The sequence below is a fragment of the Panthera tigris genome, chromosome B3 (assembly GCF_018350195.1).
Source record: "Panthera tigris isolate Pti1 chromosome B3, P.tigris_Pti1_mat1.1, whole genome shotgun sequence".
NCBI lineage: Eukaryota > Metazoa > Chordata > Mammalia > Carnivora > Felidae > Panthera > Panthera tigris.
In genome coordinates this window covers 131,554,611-131,578,931 of record NC_056665.1, presented here as the reverse complement: position 1 = coordinate 131,578,931, position 24,321 = coordinate 131,554,611, and the positions used below count along the sequence as shown (strand labels likewise).

At 37.3% G+C, this 24,321-nt stretch overlaps 1 protein-coding gene across 5 annotated transcripts in view; it reads left to right on the top strand.

Annotated features, from left to right (window-relative positions):
* EML5 (EMAP like 5) overlaps positions 1 to 24,321 on the top strand; it is a 178,836-nt gene that overhangs the window by 4,327 nt on the left and 150,188 nt on the right. For 3 of the 5 annotated variants that reach the window (XM_042990305.1, XM_042990304.1, XM_042990303.1), the window contains exon 2: positions 21,316 to 21,475. In XM_042990305.1, coding sequence (XP_042846239.1) covers positions 21,316 to 21,475 — 160 coding nt within the window. Of the gene's footprint in view, positions 1 to 21,315; positions 21,476 to 23,303; positions 23,386 to 24,321 lie in introns of those variants that run through there. The other 2 variants (XM_042990306.1, XM_042990307.1) reach the window with 1 other exon arrangement.

Sequence of the window (24,321 nt, the reverse complement as noted above, 5' to 3'; positions counted from 1 at the left end):
TGGTACCATAATTTTCTTAAGCACTGTGTAATATTTAGAAGCAGTAATTCCAAAAATACTAGAATGTATACAGAATATACACTAGAATATATACAGGACATAAAATGTCCCTGTGTTTAAGTTACTAGAATTTGGTGAGTTTAACTTTCACAGACAGTATAATTCTATTCTGTAAGATTTCATGTTATGTCTTTGAATATAAAAATATTTATGGTTGTTTTACAAACACTGCATAGTTTAAGGGATAACATTAAGAGATGTTTTCAGAGAAAGGTGAAATTATCTGGGGGCACCTGGGTGGCTCAGTCAGTTGAGTGTCTGACTTTGGCTCAGGGCATGATCCCACAGTTCGTGAGTTCAAGCCCTGCATTGGGCTCTGTGCTGACAGCACGGAGACTGGATCTTGCTTTTGAGTTCTGTGTCTCCCTCTGTCTCTGTGCCCCTCCCCTGCTCACGCTCTCTCTCTCTCTCAAAAATTAAAAAAAAAATGAAAAAAATTAAAAAGAATTATCTGGAATAACAGTTCAAGATATCATAAATGTAAATTAAATGTGTCTTTATTGTTTACTTAAGGGAAAAGTCAGATTTTTAGGTTTGCATTATAATAACTATTGTTTTATAATGCCTCATTGAATATGCAGGGAACTAACAAAATATATTTTGGATATAAATTAAGGAAAACCTGGAATAATAAATTCTTAGAACTATTAAGAACTTACTGTTCAAGGCCTTTTCATACCTCAAAGAAATACAGGTTTCCTCTGCTATCTGAAAGTAGCATGTTCCTATGAAACCTTTTATAAGCCAGAATGACATAAAGTGAAGAAGCAGTCACCATTCATTTATATGGAAAAATTTTTGTGCATTCCTAGATCCCAAAAATAACTTCTCTTTTCTTTTCTGAAGCAAAGAGAATAACTTCTCTTTGGTTTTCTATGCTTGGGACACATCTTGCTAATGGATGCACAAGATAAATTGAGATATAAAGCACAAATGCTCCCAGTCACAGTTCAGAACTATGACAGCTTGATGCTAGGATGCTGAATGTAGTTCCAAGCAAGGAGCTTGGTGGAGCCACTCTCCCTGGTTGGGGTACATGCTCTGTAACAGCTTGCAGTAAAACAAACACTGAATGCTGTTTTGCTTCTTGCCTTTTTTGTAAAAGCTGAACTCCTTTTCGGATTTCTTCAGTTAGCGGAAACAGGTACTAGTGTAGGTCTTTTGTGAGAGAGAGGTGGTGTAATATGAACTTTCAAAAAGCGGGAGTACCTGTATTTATTGAGCATTAGTTTTGTGTAAAGGTCCTGTCTTAAGATAGTCAGAGTTTAAAGACACAGTCAATTAAAGAATTACTTAAAATACTACGTGTACTAGGGGTAGCATCGGTGTACATGTAATCTGGTATGCACATGGGGACATAACAGTTCACAGTGATGTTTCCTAGTGAATATATTACCTAAACTGGGTCTTTAAGGAAAACAGGAGGACATGTCATCAGAAGAAATGAGTGAAGGTGTAGCATTATGGAAATAGGTAATATCATATGCAGTGGTCTCGTGTTAAGAGAGAATATTTGAAAGAGTATTTGTACTCGCTATCTTCAGTTCTTTTTCTGCCATTCAGTCCTGGCTCTTCTCTGTTTCACCGTAGCAGCTCTTGTCAGGGTCACCAATGATGTCCACATTGCCACATTCAGTGGCTGGTTCTCTGTTCTCATCTTTTGATTTATCATCATCATTTGCCACAGTTGGTCACTCTCACCTCTTAAGACACTTTCTTCAGTGGCGTTTGGGACACATCTTAGTGTAGACATAGGTATTTCTTGGTTTACTTATTCTTTCAGCAAATATTTATTGAGTACCTGTTATTTGCCAGGGACTATTCTTTTTTTTTTAATGTTTATTTATTATTTTTGAGAGAGAGAGCACGAGCAGGGGAGGGGCGCACGCACGCACGCACACACACACACACACACACACACACACACACACACACACACAAAATCTGAAGCAGGCTCTAGGCTCTGAGCTGTCAGCAAAGAGCCCAACATGGGGCTTGAACCCAGGAACCATGAGATCATGACCTGAGCAGAAGTCAAACATTTAACCGACTGAGCCACCCAGGTGCCCCTAGGCTCTGTATTTTAACATTCTCAGGTAGTATGTGAACATATTAAAATTTGAAAAGCATGCTCTAGATCATTGGTTTTCAAAGTGTGTTCCTTTAACCAGCAGCATTAGCCTCACCTGAAAACTTGTTAGAACTACAGTTCTCAGGCTTCATTCTTACCTAATCAGGAACTTTAGGTAAGACTCAGCAGTCCATTTTAGTCATGTCCGGATGATACTGATGTAGTTTAAGTTTGAAAACACTGCTCTAGATTCCTGATTCTCAGCCCTGGCTACATATTAGAATCACTTGGACAGTCAAAAAACAAAGCAAACATAATAAAACCACCAATGACTGAGTCTCATCCCTGCAAATTCTGATTAATTTGTTTAGGATAGCTCCGAAGTATAGTTTCTTTGTTGTTGTTTGCTTCTGTTTAAAAATTTTAAGCTTCCCAGATGATTCTAATGCAACCAGAGTTGAAAACCACTGTTCTAAATATAGTACTAATCCATGTTTAGCTGGTGGGCTAGGAAGTCAACCTGAAAAAAACTTAAGGTCTGGTCAGATTTATTCACTTACTATTATTTATTCACTTACTATTACATATAACAATGTGGATAATTTGCTAGATATTGAAATCCCTTTAAAAACTTCAGACCTCTTCACTCTTACCATTACTATTTAACATAGTGCTGGAAGTCTTAGCCACAGCAATCAGACAACAGAAACAGAAAGCATCCAGTTGGGCAGGGAAGGAGTCAAACTTTGACTATTTGGAGACAACGTGATACTCTATATAGAAAACCCAAAAGACTCCATCAAAAAATTGCTAAAACTAATAGTTGAATTCAGCAAAGTTGCAGGATATAAAATCAGTTTGCAGAAATCTGTTACATTTCAATAAATCAATAACAAAGTAGCAGAAAAAGAAATCAAGGAATTGATCCCATTTGCAGTTGCACCAAAAACAGTAATATCTAGGAATAAACCTAACTAAAGAGGTAAAAGATCTGTATTCCGAATTCAGCAAAGTCGCAGGATATAAACTCAATGTACAGAAATCTGTGGCATTTCTATACATCAATAATGAAGCAGCAGGAAGAGAAATCAAGGAATTTATCCCATTTACAGTTGCACCAAAACCCATAAAATACCTAGGAATAAACTTAACCAGAGAGATAAAAGATCTGTACGCTGAAAAATAAAGAAAGCTGATGAAAGAATAGAAGACACAAAGGAATGGAAAAACATTCCAGGCTCATGGGTTAGAAGAATAAATATTGTTAATATGCCAATACTACCCAATGCAATTCCTATTAAAATAACTCCAGCATTCTTCACTAGAATTCACCAGAATTCTTCACAGAGCTAGAACAAAAATTTTTTTAATTTGTATGGAACCAGAAAAGACTCGGAATAGCCAAAATTATGTTAAAAAGAAAACCAAAGCTGGAGGCATCTCAATTCTGGACTTAAAGCTGTATTACAAAACTGTAATCATCAACACAGTATGGTACTGGCAGAAAAACAGACACATAGATCAATGGAACAAAATAGAGAACCCAGAAATGGACCCACAAATGTATGGCCAACTAATCTTTGACAAAGCAGGAAAGAATATCCAATGGAAAAAGGCAGTCTCTTTAGCAAATGGTGTCAGGGAAAACTGGATGGAAATGTGCAGAGGAATGAAAATGGATCGCTGTCTTACACCATATACAAAAATAAATTGAAAATGGATGAAAGACCTATGTATGAGAAAAGAAACTACCAAACCCTAGAGGAGAACACAGGCAACAACCTCTTTAACCTCGTCTGGAACAACTTCTTACTAGACACGTCACTGAAGTTAAGGGAAACAAAAGCAAACATGAAGCATTGGGACTTCCTCAAGATAAAAAGCCTCTGCACAGCAAAGGAAACAGTCAACAAAACCAAAAGGCAGCCTATGGAATAGAAGATCTTTGTAAATGACATATTGGATAAAGGTTTAGCATCCAAGACCTATAAAGAACTTACCAAATTCAACACCCAGAAAACAAATAACCCAGGTAAGAAATGGGCAGAAGACATCAATAGACAATTTTCCAAAGAAGACATCCAGATGGCCAATAGACACATGAAAAGATGCTCGACACCACTCATCATCAGGGAAATACAAATCAAAACCACAAGGAGATACACCTCATACCTGTAAGAGTGGCTGAAATTAACTCAAGAAACAGCAGGTGTTGGTGAGGATGAAGAGAAAGGGGAACTCTCTTACACTGTTGGTAGAAATCCAAACTGGTGCAGACCCTCTGGAGAACAGTGTGGAGTTTCCTCTAAGTTAAAGATAGAACTACCCTATGATCCAGCAATTGCACTATTAAGTATTTATACAAAGGATACAAAAATACATATTTGAAGGGGCATTTGCACCCGATTGTTTATAGCAGCATGATCAACAATAGCCAAACTATGGAGAGAGCCCAAGAGTCCACTGACTGATGGATAAAGAAGATGTGGCATATATATAAAATGGAATATTACTCAGCCATTGAAAGAATGAAATCTTGCCATTTGCGATGATATGGAGCTAGAATGCATTATGCTAAGTGAAATAAGAGAAAGAGAAATAACATGCGACTTAAGTCATGTGTAATTTAAGAAACAAAATAGATGAGGGGTGCCTGGGTGGCTCAGTCGGTTAAGTGTCCAACTTCGACTGAGGTCATGATCTCACGGCTCATGGGTCTGAGTCCCGCATCAGGCTCTGTGCTGACAGCTCAGAGCCTGGAGCCTGCTTCAGATTTCTGTATCTCCCTCTCCCCCTCCCCTGTTCATGCTCTGTCTCAAAAATAAATAACATTAAAAAAAAAAAAAACAACAACAGATGAACAAATGGGAAGGCGGGGAAGAGGAGAGAGGAAAACAAACCACAAGAGACCCTTAGAGGACTACAGTAGAGAACAAACTGACGGTTGATGGAGAAAATTGGGTGGGAGATGGACTAGATGGTGATGGTTATTAAGGAGGTCACTTGTGATGAGCACTGGGTGTTGTACGTAAGTGATGAATCCACTGAATTCTCCTGAAACCAATATTGCACTGTATGTTAACCAAAATTTAAATTAAAAAACAAAAGAAAACAAAAAACCTCCTGACTTGTTGCCTAAGGACCTCCCATGCTGAACAGCATAAATCTCTATGTTTGGAGATTACCAAAAAAAAAAAAAAAAAAAAAAAAAAGGGAAAAAAAAGCAGTCCTCAGTATGGTTTTCTGTTTATTGATGGATCTGGTCAGTATCATCAGGGACTTAAAACATTAAAAGGAAGATATCATACATCATCAGTCCAGAAAAATGCTCACTCACTGGGGACCTGAAAGCTTTACTTAATGGGCAAAGTTATGTGCATCCTGGATGTATCAAGATGATGTATCAGATGGTGATTTCAACAGACTCCAGGAACAGTTGCAGTGGGTCTGCCTGAGTAATTTGGGCCACGGAAAGACCAAGATTGTCCATTAATAAATTCCATTTTGGAGCCAGAATCTGCACTCAGAAATAAACCAAATATGTTAATATTTGATAGGACGTATAAATACATCAAAAGGACAGATCATCCCTACCCTGTGAAATTCTAAAGTGGATGTATTTGCATAGACAGTTCAGATAGCACAATAGGTACATATCCAGTCAGAAAAGTAGTGGAATGCTGTGTTTTGAAGGGCTTGAGACCACATGTTGCTGTTAACCAAGCATAAAGCAGCCACTAAAGAGCAGTCAGACTGGCTTCAGTCTGTAAGGCCAGCAAGTTCTGCATTGTGTCTCAGTATGGATCAGTATTCTGAGACAGCATAGCACACTCGCAAGGGGTTACACCTAACCAGCCTAAACAAGCTGCGTTGGTTACTGTGGTAAATGTTCTAATTATAGGTAGCTCATGGCATCACCATATTGGCCAAAGACTGCAAGAATGGGTACAAAGGCCTTCATAGCTCCTGGATTTCCTATCTAAAGTATTACCATCTGTTGGCCAGTGTAATTTAAAGGTGAATTGGATTGTTAAAACGTCAAGTGAAATATAGTGCCTGTCTTAAGACACTGGCATGCATATCCATCTGAGGTAGTAAGCATAGGGGAAAAACACTAACTTCTTGGTGTTGCTTGAGTACTAGAATGAGGGGATAGGCATGGGACAAAAGATTGGAGTCCATACGCAGGCTCAATTCATTATAACACCACAAAATTCTTAATTTATTTTTCTTCTGGGATGGACAGCTCATAATGTTGGATTGGCAAACAGGAAGTTCTGATCGTAGGAGTTGTTAACTCAGATTTCACTCTAAAAGTTACCTTGTTATTCACAACTGGGGGGAGAATATCTGGTTTTACTTTAATCCAGAGGCTGGGGAAAATAGGGATAAAGCAGAGAGACAGATGGGCCATGAAGTGAGAATTCTGGATTATATCATTGCTATGGATGGATGGTGTCAACATCTTGACGGAGCCCAAAAAAGGGAGAGATCATTGTCATGGATGCTTAAAAGCATGGAATATGAGGCATAACAGAGAGTAGTACCTAATTGAAATTAAAGAACCAGAAATAAATTGTTGGCAAGAGAAGTGTACATAGCTTATTCCCCAAATCAGAAGAACTGAGCTGCGCAGCTTCCTTGTCAAGGAAATGCTCCTGCTCTTCCTGTGAATCATGTACCTAGTTCACCTCCAACAAAGAGGACAACCATTTTCTGCTTCAAATCCATTGGAATCTCTTTTCAATTCTGTGGGAGACTGACTTTCTTAGGAGATACAGTACTAGACACCACTGCCTCTGGTGGGGAAGCTCTCATTACATATTTATTTCAGTCTGTGGAGCATAATTAAAATTGCCACAGGCAGTTGCTCTTAAGAATTTTGCAGTTTTTGCTTGGAATGATGTTGCTCGTGATATTATTTAAATTAGCCACAAGATGATGATGTAACCAAGTCTAACCACCTCAGTGTCCATATTTTTACAGGTGGTTGATCAGGGTGCAAGGCATAATACCCAACCAGGAGTGGAAAGTGAAAGGCCATTCTAAGTCTTGTAACATAGGTGATGACTAACTACAGACTCTATAGATTAGTCATCATTACTTGGTTGCAATGTGACTTTTCTAATTATTAACTTGTGGACAATGTTATTTAGCAAAGGTGGCACTACTAGCATGGTAAGAAATATTACCGGTAACCTGGATGTTAGATTCAGATGGCATGCACTTGGAAAGGGTAATATTTGTAACCCCGAAGAGACTGTGTAAGAGAGTGAGGGTGACTTGATAAGGAGTATGAGAGGGGCACCTGGGTGGCTTAGTTGGTTAAACATCCAACTCTCGATGTCAGCTCAGGTCAGGATCTCACAGGTTGTGAGAGCAAGCCCTGTGTTGGGCTCTATACTTAGTGTGGAGCCTGCTTGGGATTCTCTCCCTCTGCCTCCCTCCCTCCCTCCCTTTCTCTGTCTCCCTCCCTTTCTCTGTCTCCCTCCCTTTCTCTGTCTCCCTCCCTTTCTCTGTCTCCCTCCCTTTCTCTGTCTCCCTCCCTTTCTCTGTCTCCCTCCCTTTCTCTGTCTCCCTCCCTCTCCTCCTCTCCCTCTCTCTCCTCTCTCCTCTCTCCTCTCTCCTCTCTCCTCTCTCCTCTCTTCTTTCTTCTCTCTCCTTCTGCCCCTCCCCTGCTCACACACACTTTCTGTCAGTCTCAAAATAATAAACTTAATAAGAGTATGAGAGGCTTGGTAGGCGCCCCCCTCAACGAGTTGTTGTTATGTTTTTAAAATTAGTGATATACACTATAGAATACGATTATAGGAAATTGAAAGGTGTAGAAAAATATTTACCCACATCTTGTAATCTGGAGATAATACTACTGTGTTTTATTATTTTTTTAAGTTTATTTTGACAGAGGGAGAGAGCGAGCCGACGAGAGGCAAAGGGAGAGAGAGAGAATCCCAAGCAGGTTCCATGTTGTCAGTGCAGAGCCCAACGTATGGCTTGATCCCGGGAACTGTGAGATCGTGACCTGAGCCAAAATCAAGAGTCAGATGCTCAACTGACTGAGGCACCCAGGCGCCCCTAATATGTATTTTAAATTGGCACCCCAATTTATTTCTGGTTCTTTAATTTCAGTTAGGTACTACTCTCTGTTATGCCTCATATTCCATGCTTTTAAGCATCCATGACAATGATCTCTCCCTTTTTTGGGCTCCGTCAAGATGTTGACACCATCCATCCATAGCAATGATATAATCCAGAATTCTCACTTCATGGCCCATCTGTCTCTCTGCTTTATCCCTATTTTCCCCAGCCTCTGGATTAAAGTAAAACCAGATATTCTCCCCCAGTTGTGAATAACAAGGTAACTTTTAGAGTGAAATCTGAGTTAACAACTCCTACAATCAGAACTTCCTGTTTGCCAATCCAACATTATGAGCTGTCCATCCCAGAAGAAAAATAAATTAAGAATTTTGTGGTGTTATAAGCGTTTTTTTTTTTTGTTTTGTTTTGTTTTGTTTTGGTAAGCTCTATGCTCAATGTGGGGCTTAAACTCATGACCCCGAGATCAAGAGTCACATGTTGTACTGACTGAGCCAGCCAGGTGCCCCTTCTTTTAAGCCTTTTAGATACATATATTCCTTTTTAAAAAGTCTTTGTGTTTTTAGAGCAGTTTTAGGTTTGCATCAAAATTGAAAGGAAGGTACAAATTTCTCATATATTCCCTGCCCCACACATGCATAGCCTCCCCAATATCCACATCACTCACCAGAATGGTACACTTTTTACCAAGGATGAATATACATTGACACATCATAATCACCCCAAATCCATAGTTTACCTTAGGGTTCACTCTTGGTGTTATATATTCTATGGGTTTGGACAAAAATGTACAGTGACATCCATCATTATAATAACATATTTTCACTGCCGTAAAAATCCTCTGTGCTCTGCCTGTTCACTCCCTAGCTCTACCACCCACAACAGGTAATGTCGTTTTGCCTTTTCCAGAATGTCATGTAGTTGGAATCATACAGTACGTAACCTTTTCAGATGGACTTCTGTCATTTAGTAATATGCATTTAAGTCTCCTTCATGTGTTTTCATGGCTTGATAGCTCATTTCTTTTTAGTGCTAAATATTCCATTGTCTGGACGTACCATTTATCCATCCACCTACTGAAGGACATCTTCCAAGTTTTGGCAACAGTGAATAAAGCTTCTGCAAACATCTATGTGTAGGTGTTTGGGTAGACAAAAGTTTTTAACTATTTTGGGTAAACACTAAGGAACACAATTGCTGGATTATATGTTAACAGTATGTTTAGTTTTGTAAGAAACCATCAAACTGTCTTCCAAAGTTGTACAATTTTTGCATTCCCACCAGCAATGTATGAAAGTCTCTGTTGCTCATCCTCCTCAGCATTTGGTATTGTCAGCGTTCTGGATTTTGGCCATTCTAATAGACATGTAGTGGTGTCTTGTGATTTGCATTTCCCTGATGACATGATGTGAAGCATCTTTTCATATGCTTATTTCCCATCTGTATATCTTCGTTGATGAGGGGTATGTTAAGGTCTATGGCCTACCTTCTCTGACAGCACCGAGTCTGCTTTGGATTCTCTCCTTCCCTCTCTTTCTGAACCTCTCCCCTGCTCATGTGCTCTTTCTCTCTCCAAATAAATGAATAAACTTAAGGGGAAAAAAAAGGTCTTTGGCCTAATTAGTAATTGAGTTCTTTATTTTCTTATTGTTGAATTTTAAGAGGTCTTTGTTTTAGATAACAGTTCTTATCAGATGTGTCTTTTGCAAATGTTTTCTCCCCATCTGTGGCTTGTCTTCACATATTTTTGACATTGTCTTTCACAGAGCAGAAGTTTTTTATTTTAAGTAAGTCCAGTTTATCAATTATTACTTCATTTATCACGTATATGGTGTTGTATCTAAAAAGGCATCACCATAACTGAGGTCATCTAGGTATTTTCCCATGTTTTTTTCTAGTAATTTTATAGTTTTATGTTTTGTATTTAGGTCTATTATCCATTTTAAGTTAATTTTTGTGAAGGATGTAAGGTCTTTGTTTAGATTCACTTTTTGCATGTAGTTGTCCATTTGTTCTAGCATTATTTGTTGAACAGACTTTCTTTTTCCATTGTTTTGCTTTTGCTCCTTTGTCAAATACCAGTTGATTATATTTATGAGGGTCTGTTTCTGAGCTGTCTCATCTATAAGTGTTTTTGAGTTCCAGTATATGTTCAGCAATATACTAGGCAATATGTGGAATACAACTTAACTGTAATATTGACTCCAAGAATACTAGGAAAATACTCATGCTTTCTTTCTCATTAAGAAAATTGGAGGGGCACCTGGGTGGCTCAGTTGGTTAAATGTCTTTCAGCTCATGGTTTGTGAGTTCGAGCCCCATGCTGGGCTCTGTGCTAACAGTGAAGCCAGCTGGGATTCTGTTACTTCCTCTCTCTCTGCCCCTCCCCCGCTCACCCTCTCTGTCTCTCTGTCTCTCTCTCAAATAAACTTTAAAAAAATTTTTTTTAAAAAGAAAGAAAAAAAAATTGGAGCTGGCCTGGACTGAGAATCCAGATGCCCAGGGTATAATGTAGCAGGAAAATAAGTTCCAAGGCCTAGAGCTCTTTCATTCAGATGTTTCCACCTGTGCAGTTGCAAATTTCCAACATCCTTTTTCAGATCCATGACAAGGTTATTCTAGCAGAGAAAGAACACTGCATTGGGAGACAACCTGGGTTCTAGTCCTGACTATCATTAACTAGTATGGAAACATTAACCAGAAGATATTGAAGCTGGAGAACTTGCTGTGGAATTCACATTTTTTGTAGGCAGCTGCACAGCCTGGGTCAAAGAACATTATTAGCACAGTGGAGTCATGTATTTTCATCTGCTTACCTGGTATGCCCAGCTCTAAGCTGGCAAACAGACCCACTCATTGGGGCGGCTTTATCTCAATATAGGCTTCTAGTAACAATAAAGGTGGTTCAGATTTCTGTCTGTTCCTTATATTATATGGTCTGAGATGAAAGTGCCTGCAGCCATGAGTAGAAATCCATTTTTAGTATTTTGTCATTTACAGATTCTTTATTTTTTAATGCTATACTCCAGGCAATAAATCTTTGTGAGGAGGGAAAGTTCCTTAGCTGTTTAGTAATGCTGATGAATTTGATTGCTTGGAAATTAGTATATGAACAGTGAATTAAGGATGTGAGATTGTTAAAAGTAGTCTAAGGTTAATTACTTATGGGGGTGTTAGTTGGTACAAATAGGAGTTGTGATTATGGTAGATATTCCAGAATAAATCTACATTGTCACTTCAAAAAAAAAATTGGAACCATCAGAACTGTCAGATTTTACCTACCCATCAGCAGTACATCCCGCTCCTATCTCATAGTAATCCCTCCATGTGTGAATGAGATCCTGCTCCAGATCTCATTGCCTGCTCCAGAGTTTCTCCCTGGTCACCTATATCAGTATTGTTGATGATTCTTCTAAGTTGATTCCTGTTAGCACATAAAATATGCTTAAAAGATAGTCTTTTCAAGAAACAATATTAAGAACAAATGAATATCCACATGGGGAAAAAAATGAACCTCACCATATACAAAATGTAAGTCAAATTAGGTTATATACCTTAAACACCAAAGGTAACACTATAAAATTTCTATTAAAGTATAGGAAATAGGGCATAAAAAGGATAACGTAAGGAAAATTATAAATAAATAATATAAAATTATAATAAAATTAATATGAATAAATAATATAGAATTAAAACTTTAGACTTCCAGGTAACCGAAGACAGTAGTGGATATGTAGTAAGTAACCTTCCAGAGTGTCATCCCCAAATAATTCAAAATCACTTCACAAGTATGCAATTTCTATGCAAAGCCCTAGCCTTGCCATTACTTAAGCAAAGAATACCAAGACTGTAAAATAACTGTAAATAAAAAGAGAAAAACAAATTCTACCTACAGTTTTATAAGCTCTTTCCTCCTTATCACTGAGCACTGAGCAGGGAGCACCTTAACCAAAAACAAACAAAAAACAACAAAAACCTGTGAAAGCAGTATCTTGATTGAATACTGTAAGAATAAAAACAAAAAGAACTATAGATAATGCTATAACCTAGTTAGTAAAATTGTTTCCTACAGGGCTAGCAATTCTGAAACAACTTTGTGTATATCATACTTAAATAGACTTGAGGTTATGAAAGACTAATTTCTCACTCTTGGAAGAAGTTATACATAAGGAAGTCTTCAATGAACCCTGTGGTTTTGGATTAGAATCAGATGTATCAATATGAACTCATGGTTTTTAGATATATACACCCAAAGATACATAATATAGCCATGTGTATATACATGGGTTAGTACACTAGATATATTTCTCAGCTCTGTCTGCAGCCTAGAAGGAATAACACTCCAATAACAATGGCCACCTCTGCTGCCCAGGTCTTGTTCTCTAAATACCATTTGCCAATAAAAGGCTTCCTAGAGAAGTAGTTAATTACAGGGCTGGAGCAGGAAAAATGCTAGATGAGCCTGGAATATATTGTGGTTCCTCAAAGTAGGTCAATGCAAAACAGATGTTGGCTTGTTGAAAAAATAAGGGAGCCAACCTGAAGGATCTCCTGAAGGTCAAAGATGCAACAATTTGAGCTACAAGATAAATAATGATAGTATTGAATTTTAACCCATCGAATAAAACAGGACTATCAAACAGCAGACCCTGGGCTAAATATGGCCTGCCATCTATTTTTGTAAATAAAGTTTTATTGGAAAACAGACATGACTATTTGTTTTTGCAGCCTTTTTTTTTTTTTTTTTTTAAATAGTCCCTCTAAGGAACCCTTTTAGGTATTTTTTTCTTAATTGCCCCAACCCACCACAAAATTTTATTACCACAGATACACTGTATATCAATTTATGTACCATATATGTATCTATGCTTTCTTCATAAAAAGAGTAAGACCTTCACACCCACAAGAACCAGTTTTTAACCCCATGGAAGTGATGTTGCTCCCAATGAGAATGCATGGTTTACATATCATCAATGGCTGATTTGGAATTATAACCATAAAGTTGAGTAGCTGTAACAGAGGTTGTATGGCAGGCAAAGCTTAAAGTATTTACTGTCTGTCACTTTACAGAAAAAAAATTGTTATTAAAATACCCATGGGGGCATCTGGGTGGTTCAGTTGGTTAAGCATCTGGCTCTTGATTTCGGCTCAGCCCATGATCTCACAGTTTGTGGGTTCGAGCCCCACATTGGGCTCTATGCCGACAGCACAGAACCTGGTTGGGGTTCTCTGTCTCTGTCTTTCTCTGCCCTTCCCCTGTTTACTCTCTATTTCTCTGTCTCTCAAAAATGAATAAACATTTTTAAAAAATCTTAAAATTCCCATGAATTCAACTGTATAAACAATGGATTAAATAAAAGAGAAGGGTGCCTGGGTGGTTTAGTTGGTTGAGCATCTGACCTTTGATTTCCACTCAGGTCATGATCTTGTGGTTCGTGGGGTGGAGCCCTGAGTTGGGCTCTGTGCTGATAGCACGGTGGAGCCTGCTTGGGATTCTGTCTTTCTTTCTCTCTCTGCCTCTACCCTGCTTTCACGTGCACTCTCTCTCTCAAAATAAATAAATAAACTTTAAGAGAGAAAAGATAGTTCTTCCTATGGCCAAAATAAAGACAAGAATTAAGTGTTTGTGAGGATGTGAAGAAAAAAGAACCTTTGTGCACTATTGGTGGGAGCATAAATTAGTATAGCCACTGTGAAAACAGTGTGGAAGATTCCTCAAAAAATTAAAAATAGAAATACCGTATGATCCAGTAATTCCAGTAGTAGGTATTTACCCAAAGAAAACAAAATTCTAAGAGATATACAAACCCTATGTTTATTACAGCATTATTTATAGTAGTCAGTATGGAAGTAACCTAAGTGTCCATTGATAGATGAATGGATAAGGAAGATGTAGTATATTTACACACACACACAGACTATACTATACAGCTATAAAAAACGATGAGATCTTGCTATGTGCAGAAACATGGATGGACCTAGAGGGTCTTATGCTTTTTTTTTTTTTTTTTAATGTTTGCTTATTTTTGCCAGAGAGAGAGTCAGAACATGAACAGGGGAGGGGCAGAGAGAGAGGGAGACACAGAATCTGAAGCAGGCTCCAGGCTCTGAGCTGTCAGCACAGGGCCCAACGTGGGGCTTGAACTCACCAACCTTGAGATCATGACCTGAGCTGAAACCAAGAGTTGGATGCTTAACTGACTGAACCACCCAGGTGTTATGCTAAGTGAAATAAATCAGACTGAGAAAGACAAATACCATATGATTTCACTCATGTGAAACATAAAAAACAAAGCAAATGAACACAAAGCAGAACCGGACCTAAAAATACAGAGAATAAACTGATGGTTGCCAAAGGAAAAAGAGGTAGGGGGGTAGGCATACTAGGTGAGAGGGAATGAGGGATACAGGCTTCCAGTTATGGATAAGTCATGGGAATAAAAGACACAGTATAGGGAATATAGCCAATGATACTATAATAGTGTTATATGGTGACAGACGGTAGCTACACTTGTGGTGAGCGTAGCATAACATATAGAGAAGTTGAAACACTATGTTGTACACTTGAAACTAATGTAACATTGTATGTCAACTATACTCAAAAAATTAAAAATTAAAATTAAAAAATTTTCCTTATGGTAGAATTCCAATCAATAAATGTAGAAGAAAAGAGGAAATAGGAGGATCGCATAAGGCAAACAGTACAGTAGCAACTGTTTCAGGCAAGGCCTAGCAGTGGATGCTAAAATTAGTGAATGAAAGTTTGAGGACAAACAGGATCTGCATGGAGTCAAAGCATCTCCCCTAAAATACATATTGACAACAAAGAGAAGCTTTGTAGTAACCTTACAGTGGAAAAACGTGGCAAGCACCAGCTTATCTAAGGAATTAAGGTAAACATCATCAGTAATAATGCATATTGACATCCTTGATATGATGAACTAAGAAGAACAAATACAATTTTTGTGGTATACTTGCCAAAAATGCATGATCTCACTCCAATTATGGAAAAATGTGTTACAAATCCAAATTGAGGGACATTTTACAAAATAAGTGATTAGTACTCTTCAAAAGTATAGCATCATATATTCTCTCTCACTCTCTCCCTCTCTCAAAATAAATAAACATTTTTTAAAAAGACTTTAGGAGCACCTGGGTGGCTCGGTAGCTTAAGCATCTGACGTTGGCTCAGGTCATGATCTCGCAGTCCATGAGTTCGAGCCCCGCGTTGGGCTCTGTGCTGATAGCTCAGAGCCTGGACCCTGCTTCGGATTCTGTGTCTCCCTCTCTCTCTGCCCCTCCCCCACTCATGCTCTGTCTCTGTCTCAGAAATAAATAAACGTTAAAAAAAAAAATTTAAAAAGACTTTAAAAAAAGGGGCGCCTGGGTAGCTCATTCAGTTGAGCATCCAGCTCTTGGTTTCTGCTCGGGTCATGGTCTCACTGTTCATGGGATGGAGCTTCAGATTGGGCTCTGTGCTGATAGCACCGAACCTGCTTGGGACTCACTCTCTCCCTCTCTCTTCCCCTCCCCTACTGGCTTGCACTCACGTGTGTGCGTTCTGTGTCTCTCAAAATAAACAAACATTAAAAAAAAAAAAAACTTTCAAAAGTATACCATCATGAAAGACAATCAAAGAAACTGTTACAGAGATTGAAGTTGCTAATGAGAATTAAATGCAACTATCCTACCCTGGATAGGATCTTGAAACAGAAAAACTTCAGTGAGAAAACTGGTGAATTTTGAATAAGTAGTTTAGAGGGGGTACTAATGTTAATTTCATCTTTCTTATTGTACCAAGATTATACTATAGCAGTGGGGTGAGGGATTTAAGATAACTGTTTATACTATTTTTGCAACTTTTTGATGAATCTAATTAGTCTAAAATAAAAAGTCTCAACAATTTTTAAATCTTTTGGGGCACCTGGGTGGCTCAGTCGGTTAGACATCCGACTTCAGCTCAGGTCATGATCTCGGGGTTTGTGGGTTCAAGCACCGTGTGGGGCTCTGTGCAGACAGCTAGGAGCCTGGAGCCTGCCTTGGGTTCTGTGTCTCCCTTTCTCTCTGCTCCTACCCCACTCATGCTCTCGCTCTGTCTCTCAAAAATAAATAAACATTAACAAAAAATTTTTAAAAATTAAAATCTTTTGCTGTTTAAAAGATACCATTAAGAAAATGAAGACAGTCCACAAACTGGAAAACACAGTTCCAAAACATATGTTTGAGAAAAGAATTGTATCCAGAATATATCAAGAACTCTTACAATGCAGTAATAGGACAACAGACCAATTAAAAAATAGGCCAAATGCTTTTTGCCCAGAGTCCGACCCAATTGTAGGAAGAGCACGACAGTGTACAGAGGCTCATACTCTGGACTTTCTAGTCATAGTACAATGAAGTAGAGCCCCTGGGAGATTGAGAGTTGGGGGAGTTTATGGAGAGCAGGGAGATCTTATAAAGTTACATTTGATGTCCTAGACTTTTAGGCTGCACATGGTTGGAACTAATTAGAAACAGCGTATCAAAGTCTTTGAAAACTGAACTATAATCATCCAGCTTCCAAATTGGCCCCTGTGGTGTGTACATGTGGTAATACTACAAAGGCTTTAAAAATTAAACTAACATTGGAACCATAGAAGGAGAACTGGGACATGTGCCCTGAACCTAACCAGAGTGCTTGCCTGCTGAAACACAGCATTCTCTAGAGGATTTTAACAGGGCCCAGGGTTTATAGCACAGTATTCCAAATGTCCAGGATATAATCCAAAATGATCACACAAAAAATTAGGAAATTCTTAAGAACTTATAAAAGACAGTAGTTATCAGCCCCACAATGAAGTGTTGGAATTATCAAAGAATTTAGAGCAGTTGTTATAACTATATGCCGTGAAGTAAACGGGAATGTTCTTGAAACAAATGAAATGTTTTAAGTTCTCAGCAAGGAAGTAGAAGCTGTAGAAAAATGGAATATTTTTGGTGAAGTTTTGGGATGGTGGGGGTCTGGAGCCAATGACCAAGAAAGAATTCTTGAGACTTCTTTGGTGCAAAAAGGTGATTTTATTAATGCACGGGGACAGGACTCTGGGCAGGAAGTACGCACTGCAAGTGTGGGAGGTGACCGTTTTATGTGGGGGGAGGTAGGAGATAAAGTCAAGAGGGAGTTTCCAAAGAGGCTTTCACGTGCTAAAGACTTACTAGAGGCCTAGCTATTGTCAAACTAAGGTTGTTTTTCCCTCTAGCAAAGCATTAACATTAAGATAGTAGGGAGTTCCTGGACTTTAGGACGTTGATGGGATTGCCTTTTTCTGGTAAACTGTTGGAGACTTATTTGTTTTTTGTCATTTCCTGTTTTTGGGTAGCTGGGAGCTACTGATCAATTTAGGAAGTAATGTCATTTTAACAAAATTGTAGTATTACAATATTACATATAACATGTAATTATATTACAGTGTATCTTTCCACTTATTTAGATCTTTTAAAAATGAACGATGTTTTGTACTTTTCAGTGTACAAGTCTTGTACTTTTTTGCTAAATGTATTCCTAAATGTTTTGTTGTTTTTGATGCTATCATAAGTGAAATTGTTTTAACTTAATTTTCAGATTGTTCATTGCTAGTGTATAGAAATATAATTGATATTTTATATTGACCTTATATCCTACCACATTGCTTATTAACTCTACTTGGGATTTATTTTGTTGTTGTTTGTGGATTCCTTAGGATTTTCTTTATACGAGATAATATCATCTATAAGTAGAGATAGTTTTACTTCTTCCTTTTGTTTCTTGTTCTTGCCCAATTGTCCTGTTCAGAATATCCAGTATCATGTTGAATGGAAGTGACAAGAGGTGACATCCTTGTCTCCTTCCTGTACTTAAAGGGGAAACTTTCAGGCTCTCACCATTAAATGTGATAATAGCTGTGGGTTTTCATAGATTCCCCTTTATCAAGTTGAGTAAGTTCTCTTTAATTCATAGTTTGTTGTGTATTTTTATCACAAAAGGGGTTGGGTTTTTGTCATATGCGTCTTCTGTGTCTATTGAGATTAATGTATATGGGTTTGTATTTGTTTTACTTTTCTATTTTTTTTAGGATTGATTTTTATTCTATTACTATGATATATTGGTTGACTTTTATATGTTGAGTCAACCTTCCATTCCTACTTATCTTCCCTCCCTCTGGTTACTCATTTAGTATTCCCTGACTTGATGAATACCATCTAAACCATCCAGATGCTCAAGCCAGAAGCCCAAGAGTCATCTTAGACCTTTCTTTCCCCCCAACTCACTACATCCAATCAGTTGATTCTGTCCTAATACCCTCCTAACTTTTCCCACTTTCAACTCATCCTTGACTCTGAGGCCAGGAGTGATTTTTTTTCTCCTAAAGATGAATCTCATAACCTGAATCTATTTATAGAAAAATTTATGAAGGAGAAATTTGTATTTACTTCGTGCCTCCTGCTAATAATGTACATAAACCATTACCAACTGTTTGGTCTTTGTCTTGTTTTTAAAGACTCAGACTACTTTCTGTGAACTATGGGTGACTCTTCTGTTTTTTGAAATATTTGTGCTATAGTAAACAAAACTATGGTATTGGTATAAAAACAGACACATAGATCAGTGAAGCAAAATTGAGAGCCCCGGAATAAACCCACACGTGTATGGACATTTAGTTTATGGCAGTGGAGCCAAGAGCATAAACTGGAGAAAGGACAGTCTCTTCAAAAGATGGTGTTGGGAAAACTGGACAGTCATATGCGAAAGAATGAAACTAGACCACTATCTTATAGTGTACCCCAATATTAACTCAAAATGGATTTAAAACTTGAACGTAAGACCTGAAACCATAAAGCTTCTAGAAGAAAACAGGTGGCAAGCTCCTTGACATCAGTCTTAGCAATGTATTTGTGGATCTAACTCCAAAGACAAGGGAATCAAAGGCAAAAGTAAACAAATTGAGGGACACCTGGGTGGCTCAGTTGGTTAAGTGTCTGACTTTGGCTCAGGTCATGATCTTGTGGTTTGTGACTTCCAGCCTGCATCGGGCTCTGTGCTGACAGCTTGGAGCCTGGAGCCTGCTTAGGATTCTGTGTCTCCTCTCTCTCTGCCCCTTCCCTGCTAGTGCGCTCGCTCTCTCTCTCTGTCTCAAAAATAAATAAACCTTAAAAAAATAAACATATTGAAATACATCAAACTAAAAAGCCTCTGCATAGTGAAAGAAACCATCATCAAAAGGAAAAGGCATCCTACTAAATGGGAGAAGATATTTGCAAATTACATATTTGCCAAGGGGTTAATATCCAAAATATATTAAAAAATTCCTACAACTTAACAAAAAACAGTTCAAATAAAAAAATGACCAGAGGATCTGCATAGACATTTTTCTAAAGGAGACCTATAAATGGCTAACAGACACATGAAAACATGTTCAGCATCACTAATTATTAGGGAAATGCAAACCAAAACCGTAATAAGATATCACCTCATATGGGTTAGATTGGCTGTCATCAAAATGACAAGAAATAACAAGTGTTGGAGAGGGTGTGGAGAAACAGGAGCCCTCATATGTAAATAAAACCCTGGGAATATAAATTAGTGCAGCTGCTGTGTAAAACACTATGGTTATTCCTCAAAAAGTTGAGAATAGAGCTGCCATACTATCTAACAGTCCCACTACTGGACATTTATCTGAACATTAAAACATTAATACAAGAAGATATATGCAGCCTGGTGTTCATTACAACATTATTTACAATAGTCAAGATATGGAAACAACCTAAATATGCATCAGTGGATGAATGGATAAAGAAGGTGTGGTATATAGACATTGTGGAATACTATTCAGCCGTAAAAAAGAATGAAATCAGATGTTGACAACATGGATGGACCATGAGGGTATTAAGTGAACTAAGTCAGAAGGAGAAAGTAAAAAATAGTATTACTTCACTCATATGTGGAATCTAAAAAAATAAAATATAACAAAAACAAACTCATAGACAAACAGAATGGTGGTTACTACAAGGGTAGGCGGTTGAGGGGTGAAGGGAGTCAAATGTATGGTAATAGATGATAACTAGACTTTTGGAGGTGATCACTTTGAACACAGATATTTAATTAAAATGTTACATAATTAAAACTTATATACCAATTTTACTTCAATTAAAAATGGGGTTTATAATTTATTACCATAGGAGTGTTACTAAGTGCTATTTTTGGATGCTAAGATTTTGTGTAATGTCATGTAATAAAAGAGTAAAATAGGAGAGAGGGCTTAAAAACAGATGAATACCAAAAGAGAAAGTGGCATGTGGTGAGGCTGCTACTAATTTGTTGCTGTGGTGCAATTGAGCCATTGTGAGAATCCTTTTCTTGCAAAGTTTACACACATTATATCATATTACAGAGATTTTGAAGTCTATCATCATCTGGTCATAACATACATATACTAGTCAAGTAATAACTCAGTATGGATTTTTGTAGAAGTTATTTTATTAAAAAAATTTTTTAATATTTATTTTTGAAAGAGAAGGAACATGAGCAGGGGAGGGGCAGAGAGAGAGGGAGACACAGAATCAGAGGCAGGCTCCAGGCTCTGAGCTGTCAGCACAGAGTTCTGAAGCAGGGCTCAAACTCAACAAACTGTGAGATCTTGACCCGAGCTGAGGTTTGACACTTAACCAACTGAGCCACCCAGGCACCCCTAGAAGTTACTTTAATTTTTTTTTTTTTTTTTTTTTTTTACATTTATTTGTTTTTGAGAGACAAAGTGAGACAGAGCATGAGTGAGGGAGGGGTAGAGAGAAGGAGACACAGAATCCCAAGCAGGCTCCAGGCTCCGAGCAAGCATTCAGCACAGAGCCTGACGCGGGGCTCGACCTCACAAACCGTGAGATCATGACCTGAGCTGAAGTTGGACACTTAACTGACTGAGCTACCCAGGCACCCCCACTAGAAGTTATTTTAAGTCCAAATTATATTAAATGGATAAAGTCTAAATTTTGCATTTGTATATATAAAGTTTATGTATATCAAATATAAAAGCTCTATAAACAGTTTTAAGTCAGTTTATTTATTTATTTTGCAGCCTTGCATTGCATCCTGAACGAGTATTGGTAGCAACGGGACAAGTTGGGAAAGAGCCTTATATCTGTGTTTGGGATTCATACACTGTGCAGACCATATCAATTCTAAAGGATGCTCATACACATGGTATAGCTTGTTTAGCATTCGACTTAGACGGGCAGGTATGTGATTTTTTTTCTTTTTCTAAACTACATCTTATAAACGTGTACTATAAGAAATGATTACAAATCTATAAATATTAAATTGGAAAGCAATTGATGAAAAATACCTGTTTGTTCAAGGGTGGAGGTACATTGGGTGGATAGTTGATGAATATAAGAAAAATAAGAACAAGAAGTGGTCTTTATTTCACATATCACAAACTTTTTAATTGAATTAATACTATTATAAAAGCCAAAGAGATTCTGACTCAGTAGAATATTACCTAATTGTCCTAGAAATTTTACATATAACTTTTCCAGGTATCAACATAACTTTCCTTATGTTGATAAGACAGATGAAAGACGTCTTAGGAAGACATCTTAGGAAAACTAAGTTTCTCTAAGTAGAGCTGTATACATTTTAATTTTCAGTTATTTTAAAGGTTTCTGTTGAAGTTACATTTTTTATTGAAAATAAGGAGGTGGTTCCTATAAGAGCTATTTTTATACAAAATCAAAGTTGAAAACAAAGGATATAATTATCAGTTCCCAAATTATCATCTACTTCTAGTGAATGATTATTTTAAAAAATTAAACAGGCCAAGAACTTTTTTATGGTGTTTTCATGGAACTTGTTATACCTAAAACATATTTAAGAAGTGGTAAGAGGGGCGCCTGGGTGGCGCAGTCGGCTAAGCGTCCGACTTCAGCCAGGTCACTATCTCGCGGTTCGTGAGTTCGAGCCCCGCGTCAGGCTCTGGGCTGATGGCTCAGAGCCTGGAGCCTGTTTCCGATTCTGTGTCTCCCTCTCTCTGTGCCCCTCCCCCGTTCATGCTCTGTCTCTCTCTGTGCCAAAAATAAATAAAAAACGTTGAAAAAAAATTTAAAAAAAAAAAAAAAAAAAGAAGTGGTAAGAAGTTGAATTTTGCAGGTATGGTTAATTTGTAGTCTTTAACAGTTTTATGTTAAAATTAGACTTTAACAGTCATTTTAACTTTTAGAAAGATTTTAGTTGCCTGCTTTTCAGTTCATAAAATTAATTTTATAGGTTGAGATTTTATAAAAACAGATCACATTGTGTTTTGTTCTCTTGAAAATGACAGATATTTTATTTATAACTAAGGAATAGCTTCTTTGAGTAGCATAGATTAATATGCCTTTCTGTTAAGAGTCTGTTAAGAGATCTTTAAGACTTAATTGGAACCTTTCATTTGGGGAAAAATGTGCTTCTAGGTTTAATATTAGTATTGTAGCAGTGATTGGCAATTACAGAACCTTAATTCATGTCCTGTTTTGCTATTTTTCAAGTCCCTTACTGTCCTCATATCAATTTTATTTTCTTTTTTAAAAGGAAGAGAATTACTCTTAACCTATCTCTTGGGAGATTAAATTTTATGAAACAAACGTACATGGATTTTTTTTTTAGTCATTTACTAAAGGTTTTATGAAGTCCACGATGTATTAACTATAAGTATCTGTATTCTTTCAAAATAGATGTTTTCTTCCTAATTTTGAAATTGCTCTTTCTAAATGTTATGTGTTGCATTGCTGAGGAATTTCTTTTGTGTATATAAGGAGAAGTCATGCCCATAGCTCTTCCTAGTTGAAAGCCTTTAATTTTGCTTATTTTGTAGAACTTATAAGAAAAGCCTTTGGTACATGTATTTTATTATCACAAATCTTCATGAGAATGTGTTACTTAAAAGTTTAAGCTTATAAAAAACATAATAATAGCTAAAAGTTACTGAGCACATACTAAGTACCAGGCATTGTGCTGAGCCTGCATTATCTTATTTAATCCTCACAGCAACCCTATGAAATAGATACTATTATTATCTCTATTTTACAGATAAAGAAACTGAGACTTAGAGAGGTTAAATAACTTGCCCCAGGTTACACAGCTAGTAAATGGAGCCAGAGCGGAAACCCAGGTCAGTCACACTCCAAAGCTCATGTTTTTAATCACAATGCTCTCCTGCCTCCCAAACATGGAACTTAGGAAGTAGTTATTTATATTTCAGAAGAAATTCATCCATCTTAAATACAATTAAAGCTTATAAGGAACTGCTGCCGACTGAAGATTAAGAAGAGTATCTCTGAAATTCTATTGAGAAAATGCCTTAGTTAAAAAATATATTTGAGAATATATTCACTAATATCTGAACTGTTTATGAGCTATCAACTAGGAAATAATTGTGATTTTTGCATTTTATAATAGTGCTCTATTAAGATTTATCCAGTGAATTTCCCTGTTAACAGTAATGCTGAATATTATTTTCCCAGAGGCTTTCTTCTAAATGGACTGAATATCCACTCTGACACCAGAAGTCTGCCTTACTGAGAATAATTAGGGCCTGAAAAGTCTGTTTCTATAACGCACATCAAACAGGGACTAAAATTTCTAAGTGGGAGGAAGGGAAATTTGATACTTTATCTTGCAAATACAACAGTACACTGCAAAAACATTTCTCATGTTGAACAAAATCTAAGCTGTAGTTACAGCTCTGGTGATTTACAGAATGAACTAAGAATAAAGCATTAGTTTTTAACTTAATTTTGTCAATTTTATGATGGTACAAAATAAAAGGCTTTAGTGTACCTTAGCCTTTTGGCACATGATTATCAAGAGAGTAATTTTTGCAAAAATATTAGGGGAGTTCACTGGTTTTTCCAAGTGCCTTTTCGCAGTCTCTTGCTAACTTGACATATCTCAAGTGCCTATTGTATTATTCTTGAGTTTTTTTCTATTTCTCTGCCAGATCCTAATTTCTAATGATTTTATGTAGGATTTTACCAGTATTTATTCCATCAAGTCCTGCCTCTCTTGCAAAATTTGTGATTTTACTTTGTGACATCATGATCATTAG